At 45.1% G+C, this 17800-nt stretch overlaps 1 protein-coding gene and 1 long non-coding RNA gene across 6 annotated transcripts in view; one reads left to right on the forward strand and one right to left on the reverse strand.

The window, feature by feature from the left end:
- tmcc3 (transmembrane and coiled-coil domain family 3) overlaps positions 1-17800 on the reverse strand; it is a 50618-nt gene that overhangs the window by 3650 nt on the left and 29168 nt on the right. For 4 of the 5 annotated variants that reach the window (XM_069908709.1, XM_069908712.1, XM_069908708.1 and 1 more), the window contains 2 exons: positions 11376-12298; positions 1547-1682 (listed from right to left, as the gene is read on the reverse strand). In XM_069908709.1, the coding sequence (XP_069764810.1) occupies positions 1547-1682; positions 11376-12298 (1059 nt within the window). Of the gene's footprint in view, positions 1-1546; positions 1683-11375; positions 12299-16335; positions 16464-17800 lie in introns of all 5 variants that reach the window. The other variant, XM_069908710.1, reaches the window with a different exon arrangement.
- Positions 17753-17800, forward strand: part of LOC138748456 (uncharacterized) — an 8029-nt gene continuing 7981 nt past the window's right edge. Inside the window, exon 1 of the long non-coding RNA XR_011348044.1 lies at positions 17753-17800. This exon is cut by the window's right edge and continues 1047 nt beyond it. This is a non-coding gene — a long non-coding RNA (uncharacterized lncRNA).

A 17800-nucleotide genomic window follows, 5' to 3' on the forward strand; every position in this document is an offset into this window, starting at 1 on the left:
CTCGTCACCATCATCATCGAGTTATTAAGGCGCCAAACAGCATTTTGATGCTCATCGCAAAGGGACGAGAGTTTAAAAATGGGGACGTTTTGTTGCAATTGTACGCAGTGTTAGTGTGGCCTCCCCTAGAACACTGCACAGTTTTAGTTCCCTTCAAGCCTCCCCCACCACTCAATAGGACTTTTGCCAGAACTTCAACTTGAAATATTAAGCTCTGTTTCTCTTCCCACATATGCAGCCGGACCTGCTGAATATTTCTAGCATTTTCTGATTTTATTTTGGTTTAAGACATCTGACAGGCTTAGGAAGAATTTAGGAGTTGCTTTATTGAAAATCTTCTTGGCTACCTCGAGTCTACCACTCGGCTCCCTGCTAAAATGTAGCAGTCCCAAAATAATTGTTAATTATCAGTAAAAATCATGTGGAAAGCATCAAGTTTACGTTCTGGATCTGAACTTCCTCCTTCACAATGAAAAATTAAACAGAAACTCTTCAGAAAGCGGTCTGCAGCATATGCACCTCACAATTCCAGTATCTGCAAAGTTTTGGTTTGATTTTTTTTTGGTAAAAAGAACTGTACTAAGAATCTACATTAAAAGAAAATGTTGCAGAAAGTCAGATCAAATTAGGCTAAAAAAAAAATGCCCAGACATGCCACTTGCACAATGACCTAAACTGCTTCAGGGGAAAATGTTTTTGGTTAAGTTATATGTGACTGTAAAGCAGCTGAAACTTCAATGTTTTTCACTCCACTGATGTTCCCTGACTTGCTGTGTATCACAAGCATTTTCTGTTTGTTTTGTTCTGATTTCCAACACAACCCTTTGTTTTTGCTTTTAAACTACAATATTAGGTTTAGTGAGAGAGAAAAAAAAAGCAACTTGTTTTTATGGATAATTTAAGGAGAGAATGAGAGAAGTGTTTAGGAAGAAATTTCACCATCCCCTAAAGCAGTGCTTTTCAAACATTTTCTTTTCAAGTTATCCCTACCCCCTCAGTGAACTGTGATTAGTAATGGATTACTTAATATAAGTGGGGAAAAAAGGTTGAGAACCATTGCTCTAGGCCCAATTGTTACTGAAATATTTTGCTTGAGAAGAATTTGGAGTTATGAAGCTGTGCACATAAAGAGTCAATGAGGTACAAATATAACAGTGGTTTTCCAACTTTTCTTTCCACTCACATACACTTTAAGCAATCCGTATGCCATAAGTGCTCAGTGATTAGTAAGGGATTGCTTACAGAGGTATCATACCTCATTGACTCATTATGTGCACGGTTTCATAACTCCTAAGGAAATGGGACAATTCTTCTCAAGCAAAATATTTCAGAAACAATTGGATCAAGAACAGTGGTTCTCAACCTTTTTTTCCCCACTCATATACCATCTTTAAGCAATCCCTTACTAATCACAGAGCACCGATGGTATAGGGATTACTTAAGGCGGTATGTGAGTGGAAAGAAAAGGTTTTTAAACCACTGCTCTAAACCCATCATATCCAGGCATCCATCTGTTGTTCTGTTAAGGTGACAAAAAGCTGCAAACCTGAATATCACGTGCCCGTTCAGATGACTGATAGGCTACTTTTTCCTCGATGCTTGCCAGCTCTTGTTTTAGATCCATTGTCTCGTGCTGATGAAGCTCGGAGAGGTCATTCAACTGATCTTCCAAAGATGCCAACCTGAAATGTTGGAATTGATCTTTAGACCTTTCAAATATGTAACAAATGGTCTTCCAATGCAATTCTTGAATTTTTATTATCTTGGTATGCAACCTTCCACAATCACAAGATGTGCCTGTCATTTTGAAAACCAATCAACAACAACCAGCCTTGGAATCGTGTTCCACTGTTATCTCTTGTGGACAGTTACTGCGAACGCCAGGCTTTGGTAACTTGCAGAGTGGTTTTCCCTTTGCAAGTGGGAGAGGGGAAAATTAACAATGCAGCATCTAGTTCCAAAACTGGGTCCAGGGAGAAGAGATGGTCAGAGCCAGATCAGGGCAGAGATTAGCCTTCAGCACCAAGGTGTTTAAGACCTGGACTGTAAGAGTTGGGGGTTTAGTACCACAAATGTGAAGATGCGGCACAGATAGAGCGACTCTAGTATCTATGGAGAGCCTGGCTAGCACAGTGCTGCCGCAACATGGCTGCACCAGCACAGGTGACAATGGTTGTTCCCAGGAAAAGTGGGCTAACTTCTCATAGAATGCTCAAAAAGAAGAGTGAAACATGTATTACAGCACAGTACCGGCCCTTCAGCCCACAATGTTGTCCCAACCCTTAGACCGTGTCTTTCACTTAACCTTCCACTTTAAATTCCTCCATATGCTTGTCTGGTCATCTCTTGAAATTCCCCGATGTACCTGCCTCCACCACTGACCCAGGTCATGCATTCCATGCACCAACCACTCTCTGGGTAAAAAGACCTTCCTCTAATATCTTCCTTGAACTTTCCGCCTACTACCTTAAAGCCATGCCCTCTTGTATTGAGCAGTGGTGCCCTGGGAAGAAGGTGCTGGCCGTCCACTTTGTCTATTCCTCTTAATATCTTGTATGCCTCTATCATGTCTCCTCTCATCCTCCTCCTCTCCAAAGAGTAAAGCCCTAACTCCTTTAATCCTCTGCTCATATGCATACTCTCTAAACCAGGTAGCATCCTGGTCAATCTCCTTTTCAACACTTCCACGTCTTTCTTATAATGAAGCAACCAGAACTGAACACAGTACTCCGAGTGTGGTCTAACCAGAGTTTTGTAGAGCTGCATCATTACCTTGCGGCACTTAAACGTCGACTTCTCAAAGATAACACCCCAAAAGCTTTCTTATCTACCCTGTCTACCTGTGAGGCAATGTTTGGGGATCTGTACACATGGACCCACAGATCCCTCTGCTCTTCCACGCCACCAAGAATCCTGCCATTAATTTTGGAGTTTGTCCTTCCAAAGTGCACCACCTCACACTTTTCCGGATTGAACTCCATCTGCCACTTCTCAGCCCAGCTCTGTATCCTATCAATGTCCCTCTGCAATCCTCTACAATCTTGTACACTATCCACAACACCACCAATCTTTGTGTTATCTGCACACTTGTCATCCCATCCTCATCCAAATCATTAATAAAAATCATGAAAATCAGAGGTCCCAGAACCAAACTTTGAGGGACTCCACTAGACACAAGCCTCCAATCCAAATGTACTCCCTCCACCACAACCCTCTGCTTTCTATAGGCAAGCCAATTCTGAATCCACATGGCCACGCTTCCCTGGATCCCATGCCTTCGGACCTTTTGAATAAGCCTAACATGTGGAACTTTGTCAAATGCCTTACTAAAATCCATGAAGATCACATCCACCACACTACCCTCATCTATATGTCTGGTCACCTCATCAAAGAACTCTATCAGGCTTGTGAGACATGATCTACCTTCACAAAGCTATGCTGACTGTCCCTGATCAGACCATGATTCTCTAAATGCCGATAGATCCTAGCTCTATGAATCCCCTCCAACAGCTTGCCCACCACTGATGCAAGGCTTGTAAAGGTTAAAACCTTGTGCTTTTTAACTCTTAGTTAATTTTGTGCCTGTCCCTTAAAGAGAATTATTGTTTATAGTGTTACCATAGTGAGTGTGATGTAATCTGTCTTAATATCCACCCAGACAATGCCTTGCTCATTACTTGTCAACATGTAAAGGAAGCGTGAGCATGAGAAATATTTCTTTGGATGTTTTTTGTCTCTTTAAATTTGTTTATCTATATCTTTTGTATCTCTTTTTTTATATACGTTTTATATCTCGATGATTATACATTAAATACTTTGTTAGTCATTGTTATAAAAGTCTTAATGTGAAGTTATGCAAAATGTTTATCTTTTTTATCAACAAATTAAAACTACAAAGCAGCAGCCACAGAGTTGGATTTATTGAATTAAAGAGATTGAAATTTGAGATATTGTAGCTCATGCATTTGGAAGATGATTCTTTGAAATTAGGATATATTAGAATACGGAAAGTGCCATCTATAAGGCTCACTGGTCTATAATTACCTGGACTTCCTTTTGTGAACAAGGGGACCACATTTGCCACCCCCAATCCTCCAATACCATTCCCGTGGATAGTGAAGACACAAGGATCTTCATTGGATGGATATCTAGAACCTCACCAATCCTACAAGCACATATGAAGCTGAGAATTTGATGTTCTAACTTGGAGAAAGGCCAATTTTGTGGAAATGAGAAAGGATCTAGGAAGAGTCAATTGGAACAAGCTGTTTTCTGGCAAAAATGTGTCAGACAAGTAGAAGGCCTTCAAAGGTGCAGAGGGGGCAGAGTTTGTATATTCCTACCAGAATTAAAGGCAAAATTAACAGACAAAGGGAACCTCAGTTTTCAAAGGATATTGATGATATGATTAAGAAGGAGAGATATAACTGGTGTAGGCATCTAGGAGCAAATGAGGTACTTGCAGAGTATGGAAAATGTAAGAGATCGCTAAAGAAGAAAATCAGGAAGGCAAAAAGAAGGCATGAGAGTGCTTAGGCAGATAACGTGAAGGTAAATCCAAAGGGTTTCTACAAGTATTGTAACAGATTTATGTTAACCTTTCAATTTATGTTATATTTCTTTTATAAAAATGTCTTAGTAAATTATAGAGTTAAAATATTGTATCTGTATTCTTAGTAAGTTAGCTGTGGATTGGTACAGGGTCAAACACCACTGTGTGTGTACTTTCCTAAGATGATGGAAGGCATCAGTAAGTAAAATCTCTTCTGCTATTTGAATCTTGCAACTCCAACTTCTTTAAGATGCCTCCCAAGTAACTCCACAGACATAACATGGTGGCAATGGTATAAGAGAAAAGGAATAAAGAGTCTAGTGAGGAAGTTATCAACAGTCTCATCAGTCTCTTGCATTAAGCCTTGAAATTCATAGCGTTTAATTCTATGGTTGGACCTGGGTTCAGGATGAGAAGCACTTTGCAAATATCTGCTCTGGATCATTTTTCTCCCCCTCTGTGAGCTCCCAGCTATTAAATAAGTCAAGGCCTCGCTCCCCTGTCCAGAGAATTATATAACTGACCTTCTCCTCTGCTGTTGCATTTTTTAAATAGCTTCGAATGCTGAAACTTTCTCAATGATTCAACAATGTCTTCAGCTTCCAGTCCATCGCTGGGTGAAGTGCTGTTGCTCGAGCCATTTTTTTTTCAGTAATATTTTTTCTCTTCTTCCCCTATGTACAATCAATCATATATGGCTTTATTCCTTTTCTCTTATACCGTTGCCACCATGTTATGTCTGTGGAGTTACTTGGGAGGCCTCTTAAAGAAGTTGGAGTTGCAAGATTCAAATAGCAGAAGAGATTTTACTTACTGATGCCTTCCATCATCTTAGGATGACATCTGATGTGGTGGGTGTGGACTCAATCTTGAGTTTTAAGAATAAATTGGATGGGGGAGGTTATGCAATGGGAGCAAGTTACTGGGACTAGCTGAACAGCACAGACTAGAAGCGCCAAATGGCCTGTTTTCTGTGCTGTAGCATTCTATGGAACTAAGTACCCAGATGAGTTTCTCGAAAGAGACATACTGACCAAGGAGCCATCGTTAATAGGTTTCCTTCTACTTCTAATCACAGAGTCCAGAAAAAACCAGTGTCATGCAGTCCAAACCCTAGTTGCACTAAATAACTGCAGGCCAAGATGCGGAAGAACTTGTTCCTACTCCCCTTCCAAATAGTGCATAAGGATCTTGACAACCATTCCTTGCAAAGCACATCTACATCAAATGTACCCCCATATTGCATGTTCAATTCCTGGGGCAGATGCTAACCCATTCACAAGCATATCCCGCTCTTCTATATGTAGTATTTACATCCATTTTTTAAAAAAACTTTGTACAGTTTGGTTGAAGCAACTTTAATTTGTGCCCAGAGAATATTCATCTTGTGTGGAATTTTTTTAGTTCACTTCACCAGAGTGTGATACAGCACCATCCAGTGGCGAGATTGTGCCTTACACACAGTTACTTCACTCACAACCACAGAGACTTCTTGCTCCAGATAAGTGATCATGTACAGGACAGTGCATGGTCACATGGTCCAATCTAACCGCTTGTGGTCTCAGAATAATATGACATCCCCTCTGAACAGAAATGAAGAGAAATTTCTTCAGCCTGAGGGTAGTGAGTCAGTGGGTAAATTTAAACCGGAGGTCAATAGATCATTGATTAGTAAGGGTGGCAAAAGTGTTTGGGAGAAAGAAGGTAGGGGAATGGGATTGAAAGAAAAAGAGGTCAAATGGTAGAATGGACTCAATGGCCTATGTTAAGGTACAAACAGCACAGGCTAGGGTTCCTCCGCTGCAGTAAGCAGCCTCTTCCCCATATTACACCTAAGTTTCCATCCCTCTGTACCGTGACACCAGCACCAGGCCCCACCAAGTCTCAATGCACCCCAACTGGAAGCCTGTACCAATCACTGGTAGGGAGGGGGAAGTGTGGGTGGGCAGGTCACTCTTACTCACACATCCCAGACTGGGAAGTTAGTCTTCCCAATTATTAACTTTGCAGATTTCAGATGATGTTTGAAGAAGGGGTGAGTGAGGAGATCCACTTTTCCTGGAAAAGCAAGTTGAGGGATGGTCCAGTGAACATTGGCACTGTAATTTCAGAGAGACACAATCATATTTTGGTCAAGTTCAGGATTGCATTGGCAAAAGAATATTAGAGCTTTCATTCTGATTTGGTGTGGGTTTTCCATCTTCCAGGGGAGAAGATGGCGAGTGGGTTGAAGCAGCCATTAGAATGGTGCCATCTGCTGTGGAGAGCAACATATTGCTTCATGTTTTCTCTGTCGCTTGTGAGCTATCAGGGAAGTTATAATATGCCCAGGGTATTAATGCAATCCAATGTCCAAGGGTACTTGTAAAGCATGATTTCATACACTAGAAGTTGAATTACAGTAAAACCCCTGGTATTCAGTACCTACGGGGATTGGTAGATGCCGAATAAGTGAGTTTTCTGGTTGCTTGAGATTCACTCTTACTATGACTGGATTAAGAATAAACAGTTTAAAAGACAAAAATACTACACTTACACTGAACAAACTTCACTTGCATGAATATATAAACCTTAAAGCATTTTAATTTATTTTCAGTCACATTCTTTGAAAACATTTAACTGTTCGCTGCATCTGCAGGTTCCTCTCCCTCCACGAGCAGTAACATTATAATTAATCCCCTTCCCCCCCACCAAGCCTTTACTAATATAGTTAATAATATACTAATAAAGATAAAGACTCTTACTAGACACTTTAAGAGAGTGACCCCAACAGCAAATGGCATCAACTAGCTCTTCCTCCTGGTAACCTTATTATATTATTATATTAAACACTTAATTATATTCAAACGCAACTTTATTCAAACTTCATTCAAACAACTGCTACAAGCAAAGCTCGACCAAGGCACTCCGCTGTCTGAATATTTTCTCCACCAAAGGTTTATGTGTTACTTCAGAGAACATTTACGTGTACAATTTTAAACTTGCATTTTTTTACCTATTTATTTTAATTTTTATAATTTTATTTTCCTCAGTTTTTTTTTGCCAGTTGCCTGAGGTTTTACAGTATTTCCAAACAAATCTTTTGATCTCTACAAATGGCAGAAATTTTAATTCCATGGACAAAGCAGAGGTGAAAACGTCAGAGCAAACAATGAGATGCTGGAAGAACGCAGGTCAGACAGGATCTGGCACAAAGGGTCAGATAACTCTCCAGGTTGGGACCTTTAAACAAGACAACAATAAGAATGGGTGGTATTATATGTATGAAGGGGGAAAAGAAGCTGGCGAGGGACTAAGAGGTGATAGTGTATTGCAGAGGTGGGAGAGACAGGTAAAGGATAAGACCATGGTGAGGGGTAGGAGGTGGGGAAGTCCCAGCTCAATCGATGGCACTCTTGGTCCCACAAGACTTGAACATGCAATGTAGGGGCACACTACAAGTCATAGAGCATGGAGACTGGCCCTTCAGCCCAACCTGCCCATGCTGACTGAAATGCTCCACCCACACTAGTTACACCTGCCTGCATTTTCCCCTTATCCCTCTAACCCCATCCTATCCATGTATCTGTCCAGTTTTTTTTCCTTATGTTGCAACAGTTGCCTGAACCACCTCCTCCAGCTTATTGCATGAACCCACCACTCTCTGTGGAGAAAAATGTTACCACTCAGGTTCCTGTTAAATCTCTCCTTGCCCCCCCCCCCCCCCCACCCACCCCCTCCTTAAACCTCTACTCTGGGCAAAAGATTCACTCAATTCCTCTCATGTTTTTATATTCCTCTGTGTGATCACCCCCTTATCCTCCTGCTCACCAAGGAATAAAGCCCCAGCCTGTTCAACCTCACCCTGTAGCTCAGGTCCCAGAGTCCTGGCAACATCTTATTTTGTTGTTTACATGTGCAAGTTGTGTTCAAATTTTCTTTTGCTCTTACCAATACATGGCTATTCAGCCTGGCCCGCAGGAAAAGGGATCTCAGGGTTGTATGTGATGTATTCTGTCAATAAATCTGAAATCTAACTCTTTCTTCACTGCAGCACAGAAACCAAACCTGAACCCAGTACTCCGCGCACTCTTTATTTTTAATATTTTGATTTTTATAATAGACTCAACATAATTTCAACAACCAATACAATCTTTTTCAACATTCATGGAATGTACAGAGTCTGTGTATAGTCCCCCCCCCTCCATTCCTTGCCCCCAAACACAGAACCATACAAATGGGGTTCAGAGCCCCCACCAAACACCTAAAAAAAAGAACAACCCTAATGAACTGAATAGCCCAAGTAAGAACTAAAAAAAAACAAACTTAAATAAACTACAAAAGGGCTGATAAGGAAATACGCAGGTCACCTGTGCCCGTCTCCACTTCCTTAACTCCACTCCTTTCCCTACTAAGACAGGTTTTTATAATATCCATGTTTCACAGGGAGGGGGATATAGTCAATCTACACGCCCATGTATTTCAGATAAAGCTGCCACACTTTAACAAATGTCTCATGTTTCCCCCTTAATTATGTGATTTTCTCCAGGGGAATGAAATGCTGCATTTCCACATTCCATTGTGTGGTATTTAGTTGGGAGTCGGACCTCCAGGCTAGTGACAAGGTGACCTTCACGGACTGAATTTGGTATTTGGACAGGCTAAAACTCACATTGACAATATCTCCCAAAAGGTACAACTCCAGATCTTGCGGAAAATCCGCTTCTGTAATGTTTTACTCCATGAACTCTTAGCAAATCACAGGGGTGGGTGACTGTGTCCACTCCACTGCACTCATGGAACTCACTGAGTCAACTCCCGAGGAACCCATTGTTCTAGCAGTTAATGATGTGACAGATTCAGGTAGAGGTGATTCCATCCACTTTAAAGTTAACTATTAGAGATTAGCCACAGACAGAAGTACACATACCACTCTCTGCAACTACAGTTGTCTGAACCCAACACTCAGCGACAAGTGTCACGTCCAGAGCAGACTCTCTTGGTGTGGATGGTGATGGGAGAGAATCTGATCCTAATGTATGTGTCTGGTAAGTGCAAAGCAGACACCGACAGGATATCCACGTACATCCGTCTTGATTTTTAGGTTGACCGGCACCCACAAGTTGCCCAGCCTGACATTTAGAAAATCGATGGACGTCTCCCATAGCCCATCACACTGAGACATTCCTGCATCAGCCCCCTCCAGGTACGCTGGGAGCTGTGGTCTGTCACCTTTTCTTTACAACAGAAGATGTCGCTCTGGGAGTTCCACTTTATGTATTAAATTGCTTGGAGACCCCGCCAATTCAAGTTGATCTATTTACCATCGCTGACGTTTCAGTCTTAGTTAGATCGAGTTAATACGGTCAGCTGCCTCAGTTACAATAAGGGAGGATGACCACGTTGTATTCCCGGGGAATTCCGGCCTTTTAAACACAAGGCACCCTCTGCCAAAGCACTATTATTTGGTGTGTTCCTAACACCATCAGGTTTAATTTTTTTTTGTACATTTCATGAGGCATAAAATACTTGAAGGTATTTTTGCTTTGAAATCTTATTGATTTTAAATGTCTTTCATAATTCCTCCCTGTGTTCGTGTCCCTGCCATTTTCTGCCTCTTTCGTCACGTGAATAAATTCAACTCAATCGTACAGTAACTTGGTGTTACTGTAAATAGGTGAAAGAATTAAATGTTCTATGTGCATTAAAGTGTCATCCAACCAGATTATCAAATTCCCTCTTTGCTGTTGAGTGGGATCCTGCTGCCTCGAAATTGGCGTGTGTGTTTACAATGTGAGAACACAAAGATATTTAATTTGCTGCAGTGTTCTCTTGCGAATCGCAGGTGTTAACTCAATTTGTTTAACGCATTTGCTTGAGTCAATCTTCTTCAGATACAGTCATTTCCTTTTCCATGATTCTGACAATGTCTCTGACCAACCTTTTATCATTTTTGCTATTTAAACCAATGCCCACGTTCAAAGCTGAGGAACTGCAAAAAGAGATTTTAAAAGACTCGCATTTCCATATCCCCCGCCCCGCATCCCGTAACATAGAAACTCATTCCAAGATGGTTCAGGGAGAGGAGGGGAGTAAAACACAAACGTCTACAGACACGGAGATGGAAGTGAATACCTCGAGGAAGGGCTCAAGCCCTAAACATCCGTTATGTATCTTTACCTTTGCTACATAAAGATAGGCCTGAATATTTGTTTCAAAGATAAGTTTTGAAAGGGTCAGGGAGGATTGGAGGGTAGCTCATGTTGTTCCGTTGTTTAGGAAGTGTTCTATGGCTCTATCGAGATTAGGGAGGGAATTTTTGATCGCGCCCGCTAGACTGCTGAAGGCAAGGTCACCTAGTAACGAGGAAAGTTGTACAGGTGGAGAACATGGGGAAGAGAGAAATAAGGACTGAAGCCACGACCTTTTTAAATGTAAGCTTTGCTGACCACAAGGTTCATTCGGCGAGCATTGGCAGTAGGTTTTCTGCGAGAGGTTACGTCCAGAGGGCGTGGGATTTGAGAAAGAACAATGCAAGTGATTCTCGCACAGGTGAGAGCTTTAGCAGCAGAGGTGGCCAGTCTTGATGCACGAGATATGGGATTGTAGATTCTCCCCCAGCTCAGTCTACTTCAGCTGGGAGAGCTGAGAGCAGAGTTTGCTTGGCGGCCACTGACCATGGTCTACTTGTCAGGAGGAAACTGTGGCCCAGCCAATAAAGAGATGAACATCAGAATTCATGGCAATCATACCACAGATCACAATATCAACCATGTTTCAACAAAGAGCGCTGTTTACACCTTACCTTTTCCCCATTGTGCGATAAAATAAAACTAACCGTTACCTGTAGTGTTCCTCTTGCAGCGTTTGGGTGATAATACTGTAGTCTCTGTTAAACTGAACCTTTAAGTTCTCGATGTCGTCAGACAGCTGGGATTGTGCTTCTTTCAGCTCCCGGAGTTCTTCCAGGATGGCAGGCATCTTGCTCTGCTCCCTCTCCAGTGAGCTGGACTTGGGGCTGGCCGTCTCTTTGACCCCGAAATCAGAGTTGCCGTTGCTATCCCCGGAGACGCTGGCACTGGAGCCCTCGTCATCGCTTGCATATTTGAGCTTGGACACCAGCACAGCGCTCCCGCTCAGAGCCCTGTGCCCAGCGTCCCGCTGGAAGTCTTCCATGGAGCTCTTCAGGTGAGCGATGTTGTCAGCGCTGCCAAACTTGTTGCGGATCAGGTTGGCAATCTCCCGCGGCTTGTTGAAGACGAAAGCCGGCGGGGTGAGAGTCACCCCCGGGATGGGCCGACCCCCCTCCAAGCTCGGGCCTCCCCCCGTGCCGGTGGGCAGCCTTGTGCTGCTGCCGCTCACGTTCTGCTGCGAGCTCCTCATCCCCTCCTTGGTGTTCCTGGGCCCGTTCAGCTCCACCTCCTTCAGCTTGCGGTGATAGTGGTCGAACTTCTTCTGCAGCTGGGTCATGTTGTGGGCAGATTTCTGGTTCTTCTTCTCGAAGACCTGCTTGATGCGGCGAGCCTGATGCTTGTCAGCGTTGTTCACCAGCTTCAGGTACTCGGTCACGTTGGCGTCCCGCATCTCCTGCTCGATCCTCAGCTGCTCCGTGATCTTCAGGACCTTCTGCTTCAGCTTGTCCGCTGTCAACCTGTCACTCTGGAAGTCCAGAAGGCCGTCGCTCATCCCGAGGTTCAGGTTCGTGTCCGAACCTCCTCGTCTCATGTTTCCCGGCAAACCAAGGCTGTTCATTTCCGCGTGATTGGCCTGAGGGATCAACGAGAAGGAGGACTGAGCAACACCGGCATTTTTGGATCCATGCACAAGCCCCCACGGCTCTGATCCCAGCCCTCATGGAACAGGGGTGGTCCTACATGGCCCTGATACCACTCCCGGGCACTGACAGCTCCTACACGGCTCTGACACCCCCGTCCCCCACCCCACGCACACCAACCCCACCCCCACACCGACACCTCCTGCTGACCCCCACCAACACCAGAGAAAACCCACGCAGACACGGGGAAATAGGCCCTTCAGCCCATCCACCCTATACCAATCGTGAAAGGAAGAACAGGCTAGTGAGGCTAGATGTCCGGCTTATTTCTCATGTTTTTTTTTAGATAGTGTTTTGAATAGACTGAGGAGTAAATAAGGAGTAGCCAGCATGGTTGGCCTTTACAGCGCCAACAATTGGGACCGGGGTGGTGGGGGGGGGGGGGGGGGGTGGAACCCCACGCTGCCTGTAGGAAGTTTGTACATTCTTCCCGTGCCTGCGTGGGTTCTCCCCGGGGGCTCCAGATTCCTCAAAACGCACCAAGGGGTGTAGGTTAATGGGGTGTAAATTGGGCGGCACGGGCTCGTGGGCCGATAAGGTTGCTCCATTCACAGACACATGGCTTAACCTGAACTCACCAGTGCTGTCAACAGAGACCAGCACCGATTCCATCGCACTCCAGGATGATGGGATTCAAAGTCCTGATCTGCCTTTTGCCAGCCCTGTGATACCACCCTGACCCTCCTGGCCTCCACTCTGCACATCCCTGCGCTTGCAATGAACGATGTCCATAAGGGGAATTCCCTTTCCCCTACGATTATGGACCAATTTAATCCATCTTCTCCTCAGGGTGCCTGATCCATCCTGTCACTGTGCAGACTACAGCAGCAGGCCATTGCTGGGAATACTCAGCATCCAGCAATGCTCCATGATACTCCCTGACCAGGCACACCTATGGGTGCAGTACCCCAGGGTGACAGAAGGGTCACTGGCAACACCACCTCATCTTTGCCATCCATCAGTGAGCAGGATGGACAGATGTTGTGTCAGAGATACAATGTGAAAATAGGGCCTTCAGTCCACCCACTCCTGCCAGTCCACCCACTCCTGCCAGTCCACCCACTCCTGCCTGTCCACCCACGCCTGCCAGCCCACCCACTCCTGCCAGCCCACCCACTCCTGCCTGTCCATCCACGCCTGCCAGCCCACCCACTCCTGCCTGTCCACTCACTCCTGCCAGACCTCCCATTCCTGCTAACCAGTCAGTAATCTGACATTAAACCCATTTAAAAATTCTACCTACACCCTGGGGACCAAAATAACCTACCAACCTGCACACCTGTGGGGTGTGTGAGGAATCTGGAGCACCCGGAGAAATGACAGGGGGAAGGAGCAAACTCCACACTGACAGCTCTGGAAGCCAGGATTGAATCTATGCCCCTGGAGCTGTGAGGCAGTTATACTCACAGTCATTAATTAACTGGTCTCAGAATTTCCTCCCATTCTCAAGCATGGGGAGCCTGTTTAATCACCTCCCGGGTTGGACATTTGAACTCAGCTTCCATAGAACTCTATCTGCTCAGAATCCAGCACTGTAGCTACAGTGTCCAGCAGGAAACACTCAGCAGGTTAGGCAGCGTCCACATTTCAACTTAGTGGCACTTCATTAGAGTGGAGAAGATTTGAACCCCTAGATCAATGATAGATGATGGATCATTGACCTGAAAGGTAACCTGACCCACTGAGTATTTCCACCAATCTCTGCCTTGGTTCCAAGCATCTGCAGTTTTTACACCTCAATTCTGCAAGAAATATTTATTTTAAATCACCTTAAACATTCTCATGACAGTTATAGACTCAACCAATTGGGTTTTGACAGAGATTAGATGTGTAATGGACCAGAACCTGTGGAACAAACAACAGAAGCTGAATGACACAAACCATTATTTCCGTAAAAATGGTGCAGAAATTTGTGGCAAAGAGTTGCTCGGGGACAGGTCTCTGATCAATTTCACAGCTCATTAATCTGTGAAACATCAACTGCCTTAATTCTCTTGTCATTTTCATTACATTGCTGCATTAAACATAGAGCATTAAGATTCCTAATTGGCCATTAATCTTGTCAGGATCCTTTTATGGATCTCATAACTGTGCAACTCCCAATTCATCCCCAAACGCAGGGAGGAGGGACGTATGGGTGGGACCTTATGGTTGGCATCGGCAGGTTGGGCTGAAGGGCCTGTTTCCACAATGTGTAACTATGTCCTGTCTACCAGTGGGAGTGAATTGTAAGCTGGGGGATCTCAGCGGGCTGAGCAGCATCAGCAGGATGGAGAATGGTCAATGTCTCAGGCTCATTGGGAGGGAATCCTAACGTTGACTCCAGATCCTGAGGTTTATACACGAGCAAGAAAACCTCTTCCCGATGAACATGCACCGTCCGCCCTCAGCCAATGTGCCTCCACAGTTAACAACACAAGTAAATTCTGTAGACACCACGGTTGATGTGATGCAGGTCAAACAGTGTCCTTTAACAACACAAGTACCAAAGGCAGGGAATGTATTGCGGATGGGGATTTCAAGAGTGGCATGGTACACTGTTACTGAGTGAGCTGGACCAGTCTGGACAGGCGTTGCTGCTGGTCTGTGCCTGGAATAGGGAGAGATAAACCTACAACCTGTGGCTGATGTATCTGTCCAGAACAGGTTTGGTAGGTGTGACCAGTGCACAGTCTATGTGGAGACGAAGTCCAACCTTCACACGGAGAACATCATCCAGCATTCACAGGTGTTAAATCACATGGACTCAGAATGGATCTGGCATCCAGCAAAGAGAACAGTACACTAGAAGAACAGGTCCTTTGGTCCACAATATCTGTGCCCAAGGAGATGCCAAATAAGGGACATTCCCCACCAGGAGACCACCCCTGGTTCAATGAGTGCAGAAGGGAATGCAAGAAGCATGGTGGAAAAAGAGGTTCAGCCGAGTGAAGCAGTCGCTCAGGCCAATGTGGATCCAACTCCTGAGAAACAATTAACAGCCAACAGGAGGAGGTGGCTCCAAGAACCTCCCTGTCCTTAGTGATGGTGAGATCCAGCAACCAGTGAGTGTTAAAGGCAAGGCTGGCACATTTACTACAAGTTCAGCCAGGAGGGAGATTGAAAATTTGGCTGAATGGTGCACCAACAACAACCAAAACTAAGGAACTGATTGTTGACTTCGGGAAGGGAAAACCAGACGTGTACAATCCAGTGATCATTGGGGGAATCAGAGATGGAGAGGGTGAGCACATTTAAGTTCTTGGGAGATGAAAAAGGTGGGAGGCGGGGCAGAAGTGAACCCTACCCTCAGGTCTGGTTCTGTTTTGGACTAGCAACAGCTCATGAACAGCTTCACCAACCCTCCACCCCATGGGCAGGATGAGTGAACCAATGGGAGGTCCTTGCCCAGGCCAACATTGCTAGACTAAGGCTCAAATTATACTGGGTCAGCTCCACTGGCCAGGCCACATCACTCACAAGCCTTACACCACCCACCCGAAGATATTGTTCCGAACTGCATCGCAGCAATTGAAAGGAAATGCTTCATTTCAAAGACTCCATTAAAAAAAAAGACTAACTTGAGAAATCTCTGGGCCGCAATTACTCAAAGTGGAGCATCATCAAGGACAGCACCGAGAACTTACAGAGTTTGCCAGGACGCAAAACTCAAATACTTCCCGCAAAGTTTACTACAAAAGGTGGATGTTGAACAACATTATGGATGTTAATAAATAGATACTTCCTATTTTAGTGGGTAGGTGGAGACACAAAATAAAATAAAATTGGCCACTTTTAAAAGGGTGCATGAAAGTAGAGACCTAGGGATGTGGCTATTAGATGACGGCATTGCAAACTGTGAAGGATTTTGGAAACACATGTGGATGCTTGCATTGAACCAGGGAGACAAAAGGCACAATGCAAGGTTATGGTAACCCTCTGTAAACACCGGTAGGTCCCATCTGCAACGCTGCATTTAATTCTGACTCACATTTCAGAAGACATCCAACCTTTATGAGAGATGTTGATATTTCTGAGCATATTCTGGAATCGGACTCGATGAAGCAGCTGTCAGAAAGGCCATGGGAAAATTCGGCAGAAGGGTTCAAGTGCTGAAGGCTTGAGATACAAGGAGGCAGAAGTGTCAGTGATGACTGGTCACAGTCCTTTATACAAGGGGGTGAAAAGTCCTCATGTTTGACGGGAATATGGAGCTGAGGTCCATTGGGTTTGCCATGACCTTGTTAAATCACTGAGGGGGATTGAGAGGTTGGGGGCTTGTGTGGAATCTGCCACAGGTGAGGCAGGAGGTGATTGTCAGAGGTCAAAAGGTTTGGAAGGTACTCATTTGCCTCTCTACAAGTGATTTACCAGGAAAAAATGTGTTCTGGTCCTTGAAAGGGAATGGGAAGCAGAGAGTTGGGAAATAGTTCCCACCAAGGAGCAGGCACAGACTAACTGGGATTCTGCTTTTATCGTTAAAGCAGTCCAGTGAAAAATGGGTAAGGAAAAATAAAACAGCAAGATTAAAAAAATAACTCCAGGAACTTCACGATCCGTTTAAACATCACGTTATCTCCTCTCTTAATATTGAGTGTTACATGATCAGCCGTGGCTCACAGGCCAGGAATAAGGGGTATCAAGCAAGTCCCGATGGCGTGGTGGGGGAGATGGAGGTGGGGAATGAGGTAGGAGTTGGGTGGGAGGTGGGGTATGGGGTGGAGGTGGAGTACAGGATGGGGGGTAAGGGGAGGGGAGGAGGGAATAGGGTAGGTGGGGAGGAACAGGGTAGGGGTGGAGGACATTGGGTAAGGGTGAGAGGGTAGGGGGTAGGTTACAGGGGAGGGGAGGGGGAGATGGGAGGGGAGGGGGAGATGGGTAGGGTGGGGAGGGGGGAATGGGGGTAGGTAACCGGGTAGGGGTGTGGGGGATTTGGGCCCCCTCAGTCGCCATCTATCAATGGGCAGGTTCTACACCATTGGGTGGAACAAGTGGGGAATACTTTCTGGACTAGCTCAACAGGTGGAAAACCCTTCATCAAAACAAAGAGAAAATGGGTGGGTGCAGGGTGCGGGAGGGAGATGGATGGAGCGATCCAACATGTTTACTTCTCTCTCCACGTCACTAAACACCTCGCGTGGTTATTATGAGGCTGCGATTTGGGAGAAATCACAGTGTTGACTGCAAAGGGTGTCTGCCCTCCGCATTACAACAGGCACTGTGTGTGTGTGTGTGTCTCTCTGTCTGTCTATCTGTGACTGTGTGTGAGACTGTTGGTGTGTCTGTGACTGTGTGTGCGTGTAGGTGAGACTGTGTGTGTGAGCGCCTGTTACTGTCTCTCTGTCTGTGTCGCTCGGAGATCCCTGCTTCCATCAGAGGGAATCTCGTAAGTCCCCCACCCAGCCCGTTTCAGGAGAGCGTGTGCCCCGAGGTGTTCGCTGCCGGCGGCCGCAACC

The sequence above is a fragment of the Narcine bancroftii genome, chromosome 13 (assembly GCF_036971445.1).
Source record: "Narcine bancroftii isolate sNarBan1 chromosome 13, sNarBan1.hap1, whole genome shotgun sequence".
Taxonomy (NCBI): domain Eukaryota; kingdom Metazoa; phylum Chordata; class Chondrichthyes; order Torpediniformes; family Narcinidae; genus Narcine; species Narcine bancroftii.